Source organism: Vigna unguiculata, chromosome 4 (genome assembly GCF_004118075.2).
Source record: "Vigna unguiculata cultivar IT97K-499-35 chromosome 4, ASM411807v1, whole genome shotgun sequence".
Lineage (NCBI taxonomy): Eukaryota > Viridiplantae > Streptophyta > Magnoliopsida > Fabales > Fabaceae > Vigna > Vigna unguiculata.
In genome coordinates this window covers 30,098,814-30,120,594 of record NC_040282.1, presented here as the reverse complement: position 1 = coordinate 30,120,594, position 21,781 = coordinate 30,098,814, and the positions used below count along the sequence as shown (strand labels likewise).

At 38.8% G+C, this 21,781-nt stretch overlaps 2 protein-coding genes across 2 annotated transcripts; one reads left to right on the top strand and one right to left on the bottom strand.

The window, feature by feature from the left end:
- The first annotated feature begins 5,289 nt into the window (after window positions 1-5,289).
- LOC114181731 lies at window positions 5,290-8,977 on the top strand. Its single transcript, XM_028068267.1, has 3 exons — window positions 5,290-5,919; window positions 5,999-6,147; window positions 7,898-8,977. The coding sequence occupies exons 1-3, from the start codon at window positions 5,888-5,890 to the stop codon at window positions 8,320-8,322; spliced, it is 606 nt and encodes a 201-aa protein (XP_027924068.1). The 5' UTR covers window positions 5,290-5,887; the 3' UTR covers window positions 8,323-8,977.
- A 3,918-nt stretch (window positions 8,978-12,895) lies between these two features.
- LOC114180718 lies at window positions 12,896-13,741 on the bottom strand. Its single transcript, XM_028067018.1, has one exon. It carries the CDS (start codon window positions 13,739-13,741, stop codon window positions 12,896-12,898), a length of 846 nt encoding a protein of 281 aa, XP_027922819.1.
- Between the last annotated feature and the right edge of the window lie 8,040 nt (window positions 13,742-21,781).

Here is a 21,781-nt window from a genome sequence, read left to right as displayed (position 1 = left end):
TAAGTTTATTTAAATTTGTTTCACATTCAATTTTACTTAAAATTGTTTTCAAATTTCAAATTTATTTGTTTTTTATTGTTACATAAACTAGTTAATTTTTCTTAAATTATATAATTGTTATTTTTATACCAACTAAAATATTTGTATAGAAATTATTGAATTTTACACATTTTAAAAATGTGCAATTATTTAAAATATAAATTCAAATAAAAAATAATATTAAAGTATGATGTAATAAAATATCAATATAATTTATGAAATTTTTTGTTATTAGCATTATTTTCTATTAACAACTTTAAAACAATTTTAAAATAAAGTTTAATGTAAAATATAAATTAAAATAAACTTAATCTTGTTAAAAATAATTACTTGAAATATCAATTTTGATAGAAATATTTGTGCACATTTATATAAAAATTAAATTTGATTTCAATTTGGAGAGAGACAAAATTGCACATTGTTTACAAAAATTGGGACTAAATTGAGACAAAAATTAAAATACTAGGACCAAATTGAGAATAGGAAAATGACACATGGTATAATAGTGACACGTGGCACTATCACTGCCACATGGAACGATGTCAACACGTGACAAATTTTTAATTTTATTAAAAATTTAAAAAAAAAATTAAAAAAATAAAAAAATTCAAAAAAATTCAAAATAAAAATTCAAAAAATCCAGGAACTGACACGTGGCACCCCATTTAACACCGTTACTACACCACTAACGGAAAGAACTTGATTGCATCAAATTTCCCAAAATAGGGACTAGATTGAGATAAAAAAGAATTGAAGGACCAAATTCAAATTTTGCAATGAATTTAGTTTAAGATTGAAAAATAATTTAGCATAATCAAATAAAGAAATTTAATGACATAATTACTAAAAGATAAATTTATGATAATTAAGTCAGAATTAAAATCTGATTATGAAAAAACACAGTACATTATTTTTTCTTTTATATTCATAAAAAAATGAATATACAAATGCTCATGAGATTAAATAGATAATGCTAACTATTAAACTAATATTTCACTATCAATTGAAATAGAATAAATTTACTTTTTTTCTTCAAGAAGGGAAGAACACTTAGGAAAAATGAGAGTAAAAATAATAAGTTTGTATCTAACTTACTTTTTTCTACATAAACAAAAATATATATATGTGAGAGTGTAAGATGAGTACAATATGTGATAAACTAAAAAACAATAAGAAATAAAATAAAAAATATCTTAATAAATATTTTTATTCTTTATAATACTTTATTTTATATTATTTTATTTATTAACATTAGATGTTGTGTTATAAAATAATTAAAAAGATATCTAATTTAATTTCCATCAATTCTTAATATATACACTACATATAATTTAAAATTTTTTAAAAAAATTAAAAATTTCAAATATATAAATATATTAATTTAAAATATTTCTAAAAATTTTGGGGGTCGTGGTCCCTCTAGTCCCTAAGAAGATTAGTCATTGATTGGTATGACTTTGCAGAATAGTTTTTATGCTCTGTTTGAAAGGGAATCTATAGTGCCTGAATATGAGAGGATAATGGAAATAATGCAAATTCATGTTTTGAATGATTGTAATAAGAATAATGATACTGCTAATTCTCAAGTCTTCAAGGAGGCAAATGTTACAATTAGACTATACATCACTCTGATGAACAAAAGATTTTTTAGTTTTGATTACAACAAAACATTGTTATGTTGTGATTACGTACATAATTATATGCTTTACATTACAAAAATGTGCTTCCCAAGAAAAAGTATTGCAAGAAAATAAATAAGTAGAAGATATAATCTAAATAGATAAGATCATATGATACAAAATAAATGCATTAGATTATAAAAGTTTACATTGATCAAATAGTACAAGTTGTACTAATTAAATGATATATGTCTAGACGATTAAATGATATAAGTATAGACGAGACAAACTATAGATGATACAAATTATATTGATTAAACGATATGATTTATGTCAAATGATATAAAGTTTGAACTCATCATATGACATATGACATGAGCTTCAACTCATCAGATTGACCATGTGACATCTAAAATACTTCATCTAACACATTTCTTTTATTTATTTCAATTATTAATTGATTTTCTATTTTCATAACTCATCATCCTTGTAAATTAAAAGAAGTTGAAGAGAGTTAGTGATCAAAGTGGTTTTAAAGAAAGAATAATGCGATTAGCACATATTTTGTAATGAGGTAATACAACTATAAATGTCAAGGTCATTTTATCTCTATGTATGGAAATCATTTATGTATTTTGATTCACAACTTATATTAATGATCATAAACTAATTTAATTCTAACTCAATAGATTTTGCAAAGTTTCCTTTTGTAATGAAAAACTTGAGCGTTGGAAGAACTTATCGAATAAATGTTTTGTACCAAACATTCATCAATCTCAAAGAAAGAAAGTATTGAAACAAAACTTAAATGAAAACACGACATTATAGAAATCAATTATCAATTATCACTAAAATGCTTCAACTAAGCAAAGAGAGAAGACAATATCATAGACTCTATAAAGATGTTTTGAGTAATCAATTATCAACAATCATGATGCATTTAATTGTCACATTTCTTAACATATATAAATTGAGGAAATTTGTAAAGGAAAAAAGAAGCACAACAAAATAACCAGAAAAAGAAAGAAACAATAAATAGAAATACAGAAAAAAGTGATTCAAGAAAGTGATTAGAAATATTGAGCATAGAAAGTAAAATCAAGATATAGTCTTATCTAAGAAAATTGGTGAGTTTGTGATTAGCCACAGTAATATCGTTCACATTACATTGTTAAGTATACCTAATGAGCCTAAATTGTACTTGGTTTTAGTGTATTCTCATTATTCTATTAAGAGTTATTGATCTCATAAGGAGATTTAAAATTGATATTTAGAAAAAGGTTAAATTTATGTTACATAGAGAGAGGCTGATACATGTCACAATTTAAATCAAGATAGAACGATGAAAAATATAAATAAAAGAAATAGATGGAGTCACCACCATAGTCTACTATGAAAAATTACAAAATAAAAATTGTAAAGAACGTGGTTAGTGAGACCATATTGGGTCTCAGAGTCAGTTACGTGTAAGGAATGTATTAACACCTACAACGCTCGTCTGAAGACGATGTATTTAATTAAGTATGCAAAATGAATGTGATTTTTCTAAATGTTTATTTTTCCCAAAATTAATAAGAAAAGACTATACAAAAGAATAAAAAAAGATTAACCTCACTCATACGTATTTTCATTCATAATATAAAATTAAGATTTACGTAGTTGTAGAACACTATTCGGACTTTTTCTAATTTTTTTGAAAAACCGAAAAGGACTAACATCACTTCTACTTCTATGTATTTCTTTTCACATTGAAAAATCAAGGATGACATAATTCTAGGGTTGGGCAGAATTAATTGAACTGCTCTAAATTATCAATTAATTGTACTATATTAAACTAAATTTACTGAACTATTTGAAATAAAAATTGAATTGAACTATTGAATAGTTTAGTTTTAAGAACCTAAACGACTGAAAGTGTAGTTTAGGGAACTGCTGAGAAATTGCTTTGAGTGTGGATTGTTTTGAGTGCTCCAAAACCCTTGAGGAATGGCTAGCCATCAAGGACTGGTCCCTCTACACGTTGCTTGCCTCTCACCAAGTAATTGGTCAAGAACTCTCTTTTTCTCATGTTCTCTAGCAGGTGCTTCGTTTCCTATATATTATATATCTTTTGCATCACAAAATAACTATATATAATCAAAATCAACATAAATTTATATTCAATTTCAATTTTCATTTAATCTTTCCAGTTATACAATTTTTTCTTTCATGCACTTAAACTTCATTCATTTTAAATATATAAACTATTCCTCCGTACTGGGATCCGAAGTTCAATGAAAATTTATTGTATACTCTTTTTTAAATTCAGGTTGATGAATTAAGAAAAAGGCAGGGACAATTTAATAGTAAAAATCAATTTTATGCATAATCAGGATATGATTCCTCTACGTAAATCCATAATGCATAGCAATAGATTCAGTAACTGAAATTTAATGTGAATTTTCACCAAAAAGTGACAAACCCAGTCAACATATGTTTGATATTTCAACTTCACCAACGCAACCGAAGACCATTAATGATAAAGGAAAAACAAAACACAATTTTTTTTTCTTTTTCTTTAACAAAAATATTAAAGGAAAAATAGTTTTTACCATTATGAATTCTTTCACACAAAAAGAGGTTCTAAACTCAAAACAATACAGAATGTCATTTAAGATTGTCAATATCTCAAAATCCAACTTCTCATCCTCCTCTTCTATCCTGTCAACACCTCCACAATCTTTAAAAGCACTTTCAAATATTATTTCCTAAAAACTTTTAAATTATAAAAATTAGATTATTATTCATAGTACAACCATATACAATAAAATTAGTGTAGTAGTACAATTTAGTTCAAAAATAATATAATTCGGTTCAAAATTAGAGTATTTCGGTTCACAAATAGTATAGTTTGGTTAAAAAATAATGTCGTTAGATTAAAAAATAATGTAGTTCAAAAAATATTTCAGTTTATAACATTTCAGTTCATATTACAGTATAGACAGTTCAATATAGTGTAGTTCAGTTTAGTTTATTAGAACAAAAAATAGCTCAATTTAATTCGTTTGAAATATTTTTTAGTTCAATTCAATTTAGATGAACTATTTATTAGTTTAGTACAATTTTTAATGGTGTAATCCAATTCAATTCATTTTGGCTAGTCCTACATAGTTCCTAAAAAATGGTTTGTGTTTTTGATATTTTTAATTTTAAAAATTATATATATATATATATATATATATATATATATATATATATATTTACTATTTTTAAATTGTTTGAAAAGGATATTAGACGATGCCCATAGGAATAAAAAAAAAGTAAAAGAACAAATTTACATTTTTTATAATTTTTTTTTTAATTTCTAAAAAACGATGCGTATATGAAAAAGTGGGATTCCAAATAGTAAAATGGGTGGAGATATTGAAAGAAAAGGGTTATAAAAAGTAAAATAGAAGCCCAAACAAAAGAAATGCATTGTGGTGCAAGTCGTGAAAACGTGGGTGCAAACAGTTGTAAAGTGCTAGCGTCGTGCAGTGTAGCTGTTAAACATGGTGCTCTGAGAAGCGAAACTGGGGTGTGCATAGAGTTGCTCGGCCCAGACCAATACACCATCTTCCTCTTCTTCATCATAGGCGCGACTTTCCTCATCTTCTTCTCATTCAATTTCACCTCCCGACTAATTCTCGTTCCTCGCCGGCGCCGCTAGCGCGATCAAGGACATCGCCAGCACCGGCGGCACCTTAACCCTTCTCATTTTCGAAAACGCGTGGGACTCTCTTACTTCTCCTTCCATCCACCAAATCAGGATCCGTCATGGATGATTCGGTGAAGCTCTTCCGCCCCACCGCTACTCGCGGTCGCCACTTGTAGCCGGTGATGTTGCCAGCGTCGCCAGCGTTGCACGCGAGAAACACCCAATTCTCTTCTTCTTACACAATGCGAGGCCACCCCAGAGTGCCATCCACGCACAAAGTCACTTTGTTCTCATTTTTTTCTCTTGAGATTTTTTCTTCCTCTCTATTGGGATTGTGTTGTGTTGATTGTTAGTTTGATTGTGCTATTCGGGAATGGAGGTGCTGGCTGTGTTCTATTGTGAAAAGGATAAACCGATGCGGAACAGTGGAGCCTGCGGAAATTGAGTGTGCTTGATGGTGGGTGATGTTGAAGGAGATGAAAGGTGTGAGGTGCAGTGACGATGAAGGTGCGAAAAAATTGAACAAGAACGAAGATGGTGGTCATGGTCGTGGATGGTGACGAAGGAGTGTGAAAATGGATTCTGGTGCAGTGATTTATAATTCAAAAAAGTTATAATTTTTGATTTGGTTCCCAGTTGGTTCAATTTTGTCTTCGAATTGCAGGGAACAAATAAGATATGTCAGACACAAATATCATCTCACCTCAATCCGCAATGCCTCTAGTAGGCTTTCTCCGGCTCGCATATGCTATCTGCTGATATTTCGGCTTGGACTCATGAGGGACTACCTGCGGACAAGACTCCGACGATCAAGTAAGCCAACAAATGCTTAGAAAGTCAAATCTCGTGATTAAGGGATTAATGAATGCGTACCTTTAATTGCTGAGCTCCAAGCATATTTATATATTATTAATTATGTTTGACCACGTCATGGGCTGAGCCATAGTTTGGGGTTGTAGGTGGGCCTGGGCCTGGGCCAGGCCCTTTGGTTCGATCATTGTTGGCTCTAGGGGTCTTACTTGTAGTACCTTAAGTCTGGAATAGTTGACAGGTTCTCGTTCTATCTTTTGATGTAGGCATGTTTTGCGGGAATACATGTAGACGGGTTTTACCGTGTAGTTGTATGAGACCGCCTAGGTGCGGTACACTAGTCCCCCAACCTATGCCAGTGAAGATATAACGGCAAAGGATGAAAAATGTGGATGTTTTTGTTAGGCCACCTAGGTGTGGTACACTAGTCTCCTAGCCTTTGAGTGTGATGAACATTGTTAAGGCTAGAATCTTAATAAGTTGTGGAAGGTGAAAGGGTGGCAGATGTCAGAGATCTAATCAGAAGGGTTTTGTGCCATCATTTTGAGGTTTGTGGCTTTTCGTATGCGTTGTGACGCTTCATCTAATCGCTGTTTCTGGCACGAAAAGTTGAAACGTTTGAGATGATGATTATAAATACGGGTGCAGGAGAAAAGAAAAACTTCACTTTGATTCATTTGAAAGAAATTGGGGGGAGTTGTTTGTGTGCGTGAGATCGTGTCTGATACTTTCATTGTTTCCACCGTCTACCTAAAAAAGAAAAGGTATGCCTAGTTGTAGTGATAGTGTTTCCTTGTCGAGTCTGGGTAGTGAGCGGTCAGGGGGAGTGGAAGTAGTTAGTCAACTAGTAGTGATAGGGAGCAACTGGGAGGTGTAGGGAGGATCCTGACGGAGAAAACAGTTGAAGTTAGGGAAGATCCACCATAAGAGTTGGCGGAAAGCAACTGGCCGGCGAAAGCAGGATATGAATGGGTTGCGAGGGATGTGCAAACACAATACTCTATATTCCGGTGGTCGCGGCTGCTGAAGTCGCGGCTGAATTGTACTCCTATATTTGAGAGGGGCGCTCGAAGGGACATTGTGGCATCAGATAGGGTTAGTGTTGTTGAATGTGTATGTCACGACGAGCTGCTAAGGAGTTCTTCTATATGTATATGTGTCATTTTTTGCAGCTGCTTATCAGGTTGTCGTTTGATGAGTTTACCATGAGGGTGTTGCGGTTGCTGAATGTCGCTCCTACTCAACTGCATCCAAACAATTGGGCGTATCTGCAAGCGTTCCGGGTGCTATGCAGAGCGTTGTATCTGCAGCCTTCTCCACGCTCGTTTCTTTATTTCTTTGACACGCGATCAATAAGTTAAACAACCTGGTTGACACTTATAAGTCGGTCAAGGATAAATAGATTTGATGCGTTTACTCAATCTTTTAAACACTTTAAGGACGGGTTCTTTAAATTAGTGGTGAAGCAGGGTGGACGTTCACACTTTTACACTAACGATGAGAGCACTAAGTTCCCCTTTTACCGGACTGGCAACCTTTGGAGGTATAAGGGGATGGCGACGGAGGAGTTGTCAGTGGGCGACAAAAAGGTGGTGGATGTTGTGATGCAATTTAGCGATAAGATGCCCACTAAGGGCTTAGTTAGGGTTTATAATTCGGTTCATTTGATTATTGATATTGAATGTATCTTTTTGTATTTCTGAGTATTATATTGTGTTTGAGTTGAGTGATGGATGTGCGTTGTTGTTTACAGGTCATATGGCGCAAATGGGAAAGAAATATCTAATGCTTTTTCAGATGTTAAGGAAGGAAAAGGCGGCGAAGGCCAAGGCTGCTGGGAGCACTACGGTGCCCAACTTACAAGAATCTTTGGTTGACGTGCATGCGCACAGGGGAACAAAGAGGAAGGCTGAGTTGCCGGCCAGGCCCGGCAAGGGGAAGGATGTGAAAAAGGTAAGGGCTGCTTTGTTGGGGTCGGGTTCGTCTTCTGGTGAGAAGGGACCAGAAGCCAGGTTGATCGAGTTGTCGGAGACGATTGTCCGGCGTGATATTGAGATAAATGTGTCGGAAACCCTAATAAACTCGATTGATAGTAAGGAGCCAAACGCACTGGTGGGGGCCATGGTGGAATTTAATAGTAAGGCGCTACTATTGGGTCGTAGGGTAGGTTTTCTATAGCAGAGGGAGCTGAGGGAAGGGAATAGAGCGAAAGTTGAAGAGCTGCAAAGTCAAGTGGATAAACATGCTGATGAGAAAGTGGCCTGGGAGAAGGAAATAAAGGAATGACTGGAGGAGAAAAAGAGGCTGGGGACTTGGAAAGTACGCTGCTTGGACTCGGAGGAGAAATTGAAGGGCATGATTGCGGATTTGGAGGCTGATTATGACGAATTAAAGGAGAAACAAGAGGGTTTGGAAGTTGAGTTGGAGGACCTTAAAGGTTGCATAATTCAGGAACATATCAATGGGTTTCAGAAGGGCGTGAGGCAGGCGGCCTTCTTTTTCAAAGACATAGATCAGTCGGATTCCAGATTTGATGTGAACAAGGACGTAGTTGATGGCCAACTCATAAGGAAAGTCGAGACTAGTCCTGAGGAGGAGGCAAAGAGGGTGGCGATTGATGAAGATATGAATGCTGAAGAGACGGTGGTTGTGGAAGGTGATGATGAAAAGGTAGCTTAGAATATAGGCTTTATTTTTACTATTTGTTAAGAATTCTAAGTCTGTAATAACCAGTACACTATTTTTTCTTTCTTTTCAAATATGATGTATGTTCCGGATATTTGTTGCGTTGGTTGATGACGATAGTATATTGTGTAGGAACGCACTTGTTGAATGCTATTGGTGTGGATTTGTTACGAATTCGATATGTTGTTTCAGTAGGCCGTTTTATTTGAATAAGTAGTATTAGCGTTTGTAGATGTATTTGAGTCATTTTGTGTGTGCAAGTTATAAGTTATAATTAAGCGACTGAAAACATATAAAGGGTGTTCGACCCAAGCCGCTTACTTGTGGTAAGGATGGGGAGCTTAAGCGATTAAAAACATGTAAAGGGTGTTCGACTTAGGCTGCGTATTTGTGGTAAGGGTGGGGAACTTAAGTGATTAAAAACATATAAAGGGTGTTCGACCCAGGCCGCTTACTTGTGGTAAGAGTGGGGAACTTAAGCGATTAAAAACATATAAAGAGTGTTCGACCCAGGCCACTTACTTGTGGTATGGGTGGGGAACTTAAGTGATTAAAAACTTATAAAGGGTGTTCGACCCAGGCCGCTTACTTGTGGTAAGGGTGGGAAACTTAAGTGACTAAAAACTTATAAAGGATGTTCGACCTAGGCCGCTTACTTATGTCAAGGGTGGGGAACTTAAGCGATTAAAACATATAAAGGGTGTTCGACCCAGGTCGCTTACTTGTGGTAAGAGTGGAAAACTTAAGTGACTAAAAACTTATAAAGGGTATTCGACCCAGGCCGCTTACTTGTGGTAAGGGTGGGGAACTTAAGCGATTAAAAACATATAAAGAGTGTTTGACCCATGCCACTCACTTGTGGTATGGGTGGGGAACTTAAGTGATGAAAAACTTATAAAGGGTGTTCGACCCAGGCCGCTTACTCGTGGTAAGGGTGGAAAACTTAAGTGACTAAAAACTTATAAAGGGTGTTTGACCCAGGCTGCTTACTTATGGTAAGGGTGGGGAACTTAAGCGATTAAAAACATATAAAGGGTGTTCGACCCAGGCCGCTTACTTGTGGTAAGGGTAGGGAACTTAAGCGATTAAGAACGTGTAAAGGGTATTTGACCCCGGCCGCTTACTTGTGGTAAGGGTGGGGAACTTAAGCGATTAGAAGCTGGATGAAGAATTGAGCGTGTGATCAAGAATCCTTTGTTTTTTATTCATGAAATTTGGGTGCCTCATTAAAAACTCCCTGGCCAAAACCCTCCTTAGGAAAAAATGCCAAGTGAGGAAAAAGAGTACACCTAGGGTTACAAGTATTCGGTACAGTAATCAGTCTAACTGAAGTAAAATTTGAGATGAGATACATTCCATGTATTCAGTATCTCTTCTCTTGATAATTGTTCAAGCTTGTAAGCGCCGCCTCTTGCATCATCACGTATTTGGTATGGACCATCCCAATTGGCGGAGAATTTGCCATCCTTCCTTCTTGCACTGCTGGCCATTCTCCAAACTAGGTCTCCTTTTGCAAACGATCGCGGGCATAAGTTTGCCTTATATTTTCTGGCCGCTCTTTGCGTAGCTGCCAAGTTGCGAATTTGCGCCTTATCTCTTAATTCGGGTAGGAGGTCGAGGTGGGTGCACATATTTTGGTGATTCTGATCTAGGTCGTATAGTTCTCGACATAGAGATGGTTCACCAATTTCTACTAGAATCATGACCTCTGCACCGTATACTAGGCTAAAATGGGATTCGTTCGTTGTTGATTGGGGGGTACACTGGTAGGCCCATAACACTTCCAATAAATCTTCTGGCCATCGGCCCTTGGTGCTATCCAATCTTTTGCATAGCTCCACTAGTATAACTTTGTTGGCTGCTTCGGCTTGGCCATTGGTCTGTGGATATTCGATAGAGCTGGTTACATGTTTGATGTCGAGGTCGGTGTAGAACATAGCGAGTTCTTTGTCTATGAACTGTCGACCATTGTCGGTTATGATCATATGTGGCATGCTGTAACGACATATGATATCTTTCCAGACGAACTGCTGGACTTGTTGAGTTGTGATGGTGGCTAATGGTTTGGCTTCTATCCATTTGGTGAAACAATCGATGGTTACTATCAAAAGTTTCACTTGGCATTTTCTCGGGGTAGAAGGGCCGAGAATGTCTATTCCCTACTTTGCAAAGGGCCATGGGGAAAGTATGAAGTGAAGTTATTTTTTCTTCTGATGGATGAGGTTGTCATGCTTCTGGCATGGTATGCACTTCTTGACAAAGGTGTGGCAATCCGCCTCCATAATTGGCCAGAAGTAACTGGCTCTGAGTATTCTGGTGGTCATGTTTCACGCGCCAGAGTGATACCCACATATGCCTTCTTGCAATTCTTTAATTACGTACTGGTCTTGTTCGGCTGTGACGCATTTGAGGAGTGGCTGACTGTATCCCCGCTTGTATAAGTCATCCCCTATCATCGTATACCTAGCGGCTTTGGCCAGCCAACTTTTGTTAGCGTCAGGCAAAGGGTTACTGGTTTTGAGATATTGAATGTAGGGAGTTGTCCAGTTGTCGACGTGGTTCTGGTCTAGGATTAGGCAAATGTTTGTTATGGATGGTGCGGATAATGTCTGTTGTAAGAGGGATCTGTGTCAGCTTTTTTGTTAGTGCTGGCTAGTTTGGATAGTATGTCGACCCTGACATTTTTACTTTTGGGTATATGTTGGACGCACACACGACCAAAATCGGATTGAATGACATTGTGGACGAGGTGATAGTATTGAAGGAGGGTAGGGTCTTTGATTTGGAATTCGTTGTTTAGATGGCCTACTATGAGTTTGGAATCGGTCTTGCATGTGAGTGTTTTAACATCAACCTCGTGTGCGAGGAATAAACTGGCTAGGATGACTTCGTATTCGGTTTGATTGTTGAAGGTTCTAAAGGCAAAGTGGAGTGATTTTTCGATGAGGATGTCGTTGGGGCCTTCAAGGACAATACTGACCCCTGTCCCCTTTGGATTCGAAGAACCATCTACATAAGTGTCCACTGGTCTTCTTCTGGATGTGTTGTAGGTCATTGACGAAGTCGAGAAGGCATTGAACTTTGATGGGACCGTGGGGTTCATAACGAATGTTAAACTCGGATAGTTCCACGACCCAAGACGACATGCGCCCAACAAGGTCCGGCTTCTAGAGTATCTTCTGAATGGGGTAATCAGTTTTGGCGATGATGGTGTGGTTTTGGAGGTAGGGGATAGGCATCGTGCTGCATGTACCAGGGATAGTGCCAACTTTTCCACCATTTGGTATCTAGTTTCTGGATCTTGCAAGGTTTGGCTAACAAAGTATATAGAATGTTGAGTACCAGCAACGTCCTGAACTAGCGTGGCGCTTACAGTGTGATTTGTTGCGATAATGTAGACGAGAAAAGGTTGGTGGATATTCGGCTTATGAAGGATAGGTGAGGATGTGAGGGAGGTTTTGAGGTTTTGGAAGACTTGCTCACATTCTTTGTTCTAAGAGAACTTTGCAGATTTATTGAGTAGTTGAATGATGGGCTGAGTTTGCTCGGCTAATTTGGGTAGGAAGCGGGAGATGCCGGTTAGACGACCAATGAGGCATTGTACTTCCTTGATATTGTTGGGGCTTCGCATTTCAATGATGGCATGACACTTTTCTGGGTTTGCTTCTATGTCGCGTTGTGTTAGCATGAAACCAAGGAATTTGCCACGATCAACGTCGAAAACATATTTTTCAGGGTTGAGTCTGAGGTTATACTGCCTTAACGCAGAGAATACTGTGGATAAGTCCTGAGTGTGCTGGTGGTGACTTGGGGATTTGACAACTATGTCATCGAGGTATACTTCAACATACTTGCCCATTATATGGCTAAAGACTTTATCCATCAACCGTTGATAAGTTGCTCCTGCGTTTTTTAGGCTGAAAGGCATGACCTTGTAAAAGTAGTTGGCGTCGTTTGTGATGAAGGCGGTCTTGTTCATGTCAGTTGTGGCCATTGGGATCTGGTTGTATCCGGAGTATGCGTCTAGAAAACTGAGGACCTTGTTGCCGGCTACACCGTCGACTAGTCAGTCAATATTAGGTAGGGGATAAGCGTCTCTAGGGCAGACCTTATTGAGATCGGTATAATCGATGCATATTCGCCATTTATCATTTGCTTTTTTGATCAGAACCACATTAGAAAGCCAGGTGGTGTAGTGGGCTTCCTCGATGAAGCCAACGTTGAGTAACTTGTCGGTTTCGACTTTCGCTACTAGTCGACGTTCTTCACCGAGCTTTCGTTTCTTTTGGGAGACATACCTGGCTTCCTTATAATTGGATAGCTTGTGGACCGCGACTTGAAGGTCAATACCGAGCAGGTTAGCGACTGACCAAGCAAAGAGGTCAGTGTTGCTGATGAGGGTGGGTGTTAGGATGTCACGCTGTTCTTGCTGGAGACCAGTGCCCAGCTTGAGGGTACGTCCATTAGGGAGTTCCAAAGGTACAATGTCATCGACTAGTTCGAGACGTGCATCACGTCCTATTTCGGGGTCCAAGTTATCCCCAAACAAGGCTATGTCAAAGCTGGGTAGGCATTCAATGTTGTTTGTTTGGAGGATGAGTAGTTGTGGATGTAGGCTAGCCATGTAGCACTCGCGCGTGAGTCGTTGGTCGCCATGGATGGTAAGGTTGTCACCGAATGGAGAAGGGAATTTCATGGCTAAGTGTGGCCTAGATACGACAACGCCTAAAATGTTGAGGGATGGTCGGCCGAGGAGAACATTAAATGATGTAAGCGCGTCAACGACAAGGAAACGGATAGGGATTATTTTGGTTTGAGTGCCATCGCAAAAAACGGTGTGGAGATCGATGTACCCGCGAGTAGAGACCTTCTCCCCGGAGAAGTCGTATATAGGTTCATCGTAGGGGACCATGGCAGTGGTGGGAAGTTGGAGTTTCTAGTATGTTGTCCAATATAGGATGTCAACTGAGCTGCCTTGGTCGATGAAGACATTTTTTACTGCATAGTTCTCGAGTTCAACCGTGATGATCATGGGGTCGTCCTACTGGTGGTCAACGCCATGGAAATCATTGTTTGTAAAGGTAATGGGAGGCACGCGACGTCTGTGGTGGGAGTGGGTTATGTGGTTAATAGACTGGAGTTGGCAGAGATGTTTCTTTCTAGCTAAAGAGGTGGACCCGCCACTAATGAAGTCATCAGAAATGGTGTTAATCGTGCCACGTAGTGGGGGATCAGACGGAGTAACATCAGTGTGGGCCGGTTACGAGTCATGGGTAGGTGGTTGGGTGGGGTGTCGATCGCTGCGAGAATCGAGAGAAGGATATCTATGATTGGATCGTGAAGGATGTGGGTGGTCGTCTCTGCGGATGAAGCGGCGGAAATGGCCAGCCCGAACCAATTCTTCTTTCTTATCTTGGAGTGCTTTGCATTCGTCTGTGGTATGGCCATTATTCGGTGGTAGCGACAATATTTGGTCATGTCGGCGTTGGGAGGGTTGGATGTTTTACGAGGTGGTGGAATGAGGTCGGCTTGGAGGGCCTCGTCAAGAAGGTGGGATCGGGGGACATTTAGCGGCGCGTATCTGGTGAAGCATGGTTGTCTGGGTTCCGTGGGTCTGGAGTCAGGCTGTGAGGGTGGTTTGGCGGGGGTAGCAGTGGAGGGAGTGTAATTGTTGCAGAACTTTGTGTGGAGGGTCTGCATCTCTTCCATGCGGATGTAATCCGCAGCGCGGAGCTTAATTTCATGCATGGATGCGGGTGGGTGGAGGTAGACATTGTTAGCAAACGGTCCGGACTAGAGAGGGAGGGCCATACATTACTTGGTTAAGGTAGGGTGTGCGGAGGGCGGCCTTACTGAAGCGGTTTATGAAAGTTTGTAACGTCTCGTCTTGTTCCTGTCTGACGCCAAGGAGAGAGGGTTGTGGTTTGATGTGGGCGGTTGCCAGCAAAGTGAGTAGTAAACATGTGGGAGAGGGTGTCGAAGTAGTCAATGGAATATGGTGGGATAGTAGTGAACCATTCGAGGGTAGGGCCTTTGAGGGTGGTTGGAAAGGCTTTGTAGAAGACGACATCATGGGACGTATAGAGGGCGACATAGGTTATGTATATTTTGAGGTCCTCGTGGGGGTCGGTTTCTCCCGTATAACGGTCCAGCGTAAAGGGTTCCCACTGGGCAGGGAGAGGGGTGTTGGTGATGGAATCCATGAAAGGGTGGCGCCGCCTAGGTGGTTGGGGTGGTAACGGGTGAGGCGGAATGGGATGGTGAATGAGGGTGGGAAAAGTGGAGGTAAAGTTGTGAGGTGGGATATGGGTAGTGGGAAGGGTGACAGCGAGGGTAGGTGTTGCGGTGTGTCCTGGGAGGGTGGGATGGAAGTGTGTATGATGGGTAGAGATGATAGGTGTCTACTGAGTAGTGGTGAAGGTATGCGTGGTAGGATTGTACTCGTTTTCTTCCTCACTAGGCTAGTAAGTTGGTGACTTGGGTGCTTCTAATGCTTCCTTGGCTTTCCCGTTCTGAGTGGGGTCGACCTCGATCTTCTTCTTAAGCCGTGAGTTTTCTTGCTTGAGTGCCTCCATCTCATCGGCACTACGTTTCCTCAGATCGGCAAGCTCAAGCTGCATCTTGGCTTGGCCTTCCAGGATGGCGGCCAAGTCGGGGGTGAGGCTAGCAGGCGCTACAGGACTTGTTTTGGGTTGTTTCGTGACTCCAGCTCTGTTACGAGTGGAAACCATCGTTAAGAGTGTGCGAGTTGATCTGTAAGGTGTTACTTCGTGCCCCACGGTGGGCGCGAATTCACTGGTAGAAAATACATATATAACAACAAAATATAACATCAGTTATGGAAGAGACGATGTAATTAACGGTGCGGTGACATAATCGTAAATACTTAACACAATATTACAACGGTCATATGAATAACCAATATAATCAATTTTTTTTTTTCATTTCCCCCTTTTCTTTACACTCTAATTTTTGCAAATTGAAACCTAACTCACACCTTCCTCGCACACACTCATTCTCCATGTGCTTACCCTATTCTCTGATGCACACTCCATTGGTTTCTTTCATCCCCTCGAGCTCGACAACATGTGGTTTCAGCTCCAATGGCTTGCGGCTTTGTCTCCACATTTTCGTTTTTGTGCAAGCCACCACTACTTCGTTTATTATTTTTGGTTCACTCATTGTTGTTGGTGTTCGCCACTGTTAGCGCTCTTATCGGCACTGGTTCGCTCATTGCAGCTGTTAGGGTAACCACGATGATGCTTATTTTAAAGTCATCGTCGTGCAAGCTACTACTTTTGGTCTGCTTGCTGCAACTGTTGGTCTGTTCGCTGTCACCACTGGTCTCCTTATCGTTGCTTCTGGTTTGATTGTCACCGGTGCTACTCGCCGTCAACGAATAAATTTTCCTCGTGATGCATGGGCAAGGGAACCTTAGGTCATTTCCATGACTGTAAATTTTTTATAAATTATATTAAGTTTAAAGATTGAATTTTTATAATGTAGGGTACCTTAGGTTTAAAATTGGTTATAATAGTTTTCGAAGTGGGAGAGCTCGTGAAATGGATTTGGTGTTGTGGTGCCAAATATCATAAGCAATTTTTCTACACACCTAACAACTATTAGCATGGTGTTGAATCAAATATTTGGAAGGATACCAAAAGGATTTAGGCAGCTATTCGATTTAACTGACATCATTATGGCAGATAATTATATGGAGGGAATTATTCCAGAACTATTCCATATTCAATTGGAAGGCTTAAAAATCTAGTAGGATTGGTCGTGCAAGAAAACACGTTGTTTGGTAATATTCTTACTGCCATTGGCAATCCTTGTTGAACAACAAAAGTTGAGTTATTTGAATATTTTGAACTTATCTTTCAACCATCTTTATAATGAGGTTCCCACAGGAGGTGTTTTTAATAATGTTACAACAATTTCACTCTTTGGAAATAAGGATCTTTGTGGAGGGATACCTCAACTGAAGCTTCCTGCATGCTCTAAGTTGTCCTTAAAGAAACACAAGTGGTCTTTTAGAAAGAAACTCATCCTTCATCCTTACAATTGTCGTTGGAGTGGGTTTGGTTACTTCAACACTATTTATCAACATCTATTTGTTCAAGAAAAGACCCAAAACACCATCGACTTCATGGTCTCCTAAAAATAAGTACCTAAAGATTTCTTATGGAGATCTACATAAAGCGACCAATGGATTTTCTTCATCCAATTTGGTAGGGTCTGGAGGCTTTAGTTTTGTAGAAAATTGAAAAACTTTGGATAAACGATAATTCACCAGCAGAGCAGTGGAGAAGTTTTGTGAATAATTTTTGTTTTCACTTACATTATATATATTAAATCGGTTGTTTAACAACCGATGTAAAAAATATTAAACTTATTACATCAGCAGATTCTACATTGAGTCTAAAACTGATGTAATTAGTCCTATATAACCAATGTAAAATGTAATTTTTGTACTAGTGATTGTTCCTGCAGAGAACAAATAAGAGATGTCAGAGACAAATATCACCTTACCTCAATCCGCAATCCCTCTAGTAGGCTTCCTCCTGGCTCGCATATGCTATCTGCTGGTATTTTGGCTTGGACCCATGAGGGGTTACCTGCGGAGAAGACTCCGACGATCAAGTCAGCCAACAAATGCTCAGAAAGTCAAATCTCGTGATTAAGGGATTAATGAATGTGTACCTTTAATTGCTGGGGTCCATGCATATTTATAGATTATTAATTATGTTTGACCACGTCATGGGCTGGGCCATCGTTTTGGGTTGTAGGTGGGCCTAGGCCTGGGCTAGGCCCTTTGGTTTGATCACTATTGGCTCTAGGGGTCTTACTTGTAGTACCTTAAGTCTGGAATAGTTGACAGGTTCTCGTTGTAAAGTGAAGCAATATTGTCCCTCTTTAAATTGACACTCAATTTATAAATCTTATGATGATATTCTTAATAAAATTGACATTTTTATTAAATATTTGTAGAAATATTTTTTTTTAGTTTTATTATTAAACAAAGTTAAACCCCAAACTTAATTTCAAAAATTAACAATTTTGTCATTATATATAAAGACATCAAGTGTATCATATTATACAAACTTAGTGAAGATTAAAAATCAAATAACTTGTCACACATAAGTTTAGGAACTAAATTTCAAGTTCAAAACAAAACCAAAGTCTAATGTTTTGTATAAAATTTAAAATTAATTTAAAATATTTATAGAAATATTTAATAAAAACATTAATTTTAGTAAGAATATTACTATAAGATTTATAAAAAAGTAGATTGAGTGTCAATTTAAGGAGGGACAATATTACTTCATTTTTACAAAAATTGGGATTAAATGGAAACTAAAAACAAATATAGGGACCAAATTGAGTCATTTTGACACATGGCACAAATGTGAAGTGACACATGTAGAAAATTTAAAAAAAAATTCAAAAAGTTTTTAAAAAAAATTCAAAAAAAATCAAAAAAATAAAAAAACCATAAATTGACAAGTGGCGTTGACTTCAACACCATCTGTTCAAACTAACGGTAAGGACTAAATTGAATCATTTTTAAGAAAATGAGAACCAAATGAGACAACAAAAAATTTGAGGACCAAATTGATATTACTTGACAAATAGAGGGACCAAAAGAGTAATTTAACCAAAAAATAAAGGTACCAAATTGAATCTTCCAAAAATTTGGGAACCAAATTGAACAAACTAAAAAAATTTGGAAACCAAATCAATAATTATACTTTCTAAAAAATATTTAAGGCCAAGAGATGGTTAGAATTGGACTTGTTTAAAATTATAATCAATTAAAAATTATTAAAACTTTTTATTTAATATTGATTGATCAAAGGATTCAAGAATTTAATATTATTGAACAGTTAAAGATTGAAAATTTGACAGAATACTTGATTATTTATGTGAGAACGATAGAATCAAATTATCTTATCAAAGATGAATGAATATTGTTTTGGAATGACAAATTAATTGATCATGCATTCAATCACATTTAAGTTTGTCACACAATTTTAACTCGCTAAATTTCTTGATACAAAAGTTAGATGAAGAAATTACAAATTAATAAAAAACAATAATAACAATGCACAAAAAAAATTATGGTGGTTAACTCATAAGAACTACATCCAATATAACCAAAGTAATTTTAGCTTGACTTTCCACTATATCAAAAAATACAAGACTTTTCACTATATCAAGAAATTACAAGAGTTCTTCACATAAAATTTTTTGAAACACAAACAATCATGCACTTCTTGAAACACCTACAAAAAGTAACACACCTAACAACAAGATAAACTCTTGCAAACCTCGAATCACACTAGATACTCAAAACAACACCCAACACACTGGATTAACAAAACTTGGGTGATTAACTCTCTTTAGCTAATAAAAGAATCTTCTTCCAAGATTAAGATGGAGACGATCATAGCTCCAAGCACCATGAACAAGTTGTGACAAATTTAACACCTCAAACGCTCTCTTTGAAAAGTGTTTTTTTTATTTGTCAAAAAGATTTTCTAGAGAAAAAAAGTACTTACTTCTCAAATAACAAAGGCGTTAGTATATAGCCTAAGCTGACTAACATATTCAGTACGTTAAAAATAACGGCCAGTCTACTGATTTCACTTAACTTAGTGAAATCAACTAATGATTAGTTATTTCAGCCGATTTGATATGTTAATCACATATTTATATATAGAATACATTTAACCTATTAATCACCCTTTTATTATATTAAATAACTCATATACACAAGCTAAAACAAACTAATCTAAGCAAGGAGATGATACACAAATCTTTAAGCTTCAAGGATTCATCAAATCTTCATAACCAAGCTTATTTAACACAATATACTCCCCCAAATTTGATGAAGCTAACAACCCTTGCAAACCTGAAACAGAAAAACAAACAAAATAGGAGGGAAAAAAGATACAACCATTCAACAACTTATATAACTACCCCTAACAAATAGAATCAAACACTTATAGGAGACACCAATCAACACTAAGATATTTCTCCCCTTTTGGGTTCATCAAACAAAACCAAACAACTAGGCACAACCAAGAGAGAAATAAGAAACAACAAATAATATCTAACTAAAACAAAAATTAACAGGATAAAATATTCACAGAATAAGAAATAACAACAAGGAAATGTTGAAGATGTAATGCATGTCCTAAAAGCCAACTTAATCACTAGGCAAATCCTTATAATATAATTGAGACAAGTGTGGATGAACTTTGGTGATCTGCTCATCCAAGTATTGAAACCGTGCATTGCAAAATTTGTGGTGGTCATCCTAGGCCACATTTAAGTCATGGAGTTGATTTAATACAACACGTTCAAATGGAGAGTATGCAAGACCCCTATCCTCTGGTGGATTATATGGAATAAGATTAGCGATAAATAAGGTTGCACCACTTGGACAACTATCTTGACCAACACCATTTGGACCAACTTCATCATCATTAACACCAACAACAACTCCATCTCCTCCAACTGTTATTTGCCTTGGTAAATCCCATCTAATGCAAGGTAAGGCATGAAATATTAATTGGTGTATTAATAGACTCTTGCAGCTAGAGGTGTCAATTTGGCCCCTAGCCCATGGGCCAACCCTGACCCACTCTTCATAAAGCCCTCTTTTTGAGGGCCCCCAAATGAGGGGGCCAAAAAAAAGTCTCAACCCCCAAAGCCTTCTCTCTAGTGGGTTAGGGCTAGGGCTAAGGTTGGTTAGCCCCCCCAAATAATACTACATTAATCCAGAGTCAAAGATCAAGTCGAGCGATCCGGAAGGGCTTGACGACCCAAACGGGCCCGATGACCAAGACGAGCCCGACGACCCGGAAGGGCTCGACGACCAGAACGGACCTAACGACAAAGACGAGCCCAACGACACGAATGAGCCCGACAACCCGGAAAGGCCCGACAACACGGACCAGCCTGACGACCAGGACTAGCCCGACGACCAGGGCTGGCCCGATGACCCAAACGGGCTCGACGACCCGAACGGGCTCGACGACCCGAACGAGCCCAAAGACCCAGACGGGCCCGAAGACCCAGACGAGCCCGAAGACATGGACAGGTCCAACGACCAAGAGGGGTACGACCACCCGGACAGGCCCGATGACCCAGACGAGCCTGATGACTCGGACGGGCCTGAGGACAACGACAGGCTCGTCCTTGCCATCGGCCCTGACCTGGTCATCGGGCCTGTTCGGGTCGTCAAACCCATCTGGGTTGTCGGGCCCGTTCGGTCGTTGGGCCTGTCTAGATCATCGGGCCCGTCTGGGTCATCGAGCCTGTCTGTGTCGTAGCGTCTGTCCGTGTCGTTGGGCCTGTTCGGGTCGTCGGACCAGTTTGTCTCGTCGGGCCCGTCCTAGTCTTCGGGCCCTTTCGAGTAATCGGCCTATCCAGGTTGTCAAGCCTGTTTGTGTCGTCGAGCCTGTCCATTTCATCGGGCCCATCCAAGTCGTCTAGTTCGTCCGGGTCGTTGGGCTTGTCTGGCTCGTCGGGCCCGTCCGTTTCGTTTGGCCCGTCTAGGTCGTCGGGCACGTCCAGGTCGTTGGGCCTGTCCCAGTCATTGTGCCCGTTCGGGTCGTCATACCCGTCCTAGTCGTCGGGCTTGTCCGGGTCATCAAGCCCTTTTGGATTGCGGGCTCGTCCCGTTCGTCGGGCCCGTCCAGTTCACTGGGGTCGTCCGGGTCGTCGGGCTCGCTCGGGTCATTGGACCTGTCTTGATCATCGGGCCCGTTCGAGTCGTCGTTCTAGTCGAGGTCGTTTGGCAGGTCCGCGTTGTTCGACCTATTCGGGTTGTCGTGCTTGTTCGATTCGTTGGGCTTGTCCCACAAATAGTTATATATTTTAAAAAATAATATATTTTTCATGTGGAAGATGAAAGCCGATGGGTTGGCCTGGCCCATAGGGC

What these genes read in the sequence shown, in the direction of transcription:
- LOC114181731 (XM_028068267.1), top strand. Translation starts at nt 5,888, where the DNA reads ATGGTGACGAAGGAGTGTGAAAATGGATTCTG. An exon ending in GAGTGTGAAAATGGATTCTG is followed by an intron (nt 5,920 to 5,998) that starts GTGCAGTGATTT and finishes TTCGAATTGCAG; the next exon opens with GGAACAAATAAGATATGTCA. An exon ending in GACAAGACTCCGACGATCAA is followed by an intron (nt 6,148 to 7,897) that starts GTAAGCCAACAA and finishes TGTTGTTTACAG; the next exon opens with GTCATATGGCGCAAATGGGA.
- LOC114180718 (XM_028067018.1), bottom strand. Translation starts at nt 13,741, where the DNA reads ATGGTCCCCTACGATGAACCTATATACGACTTCTCCGGGGAGAAGGTC.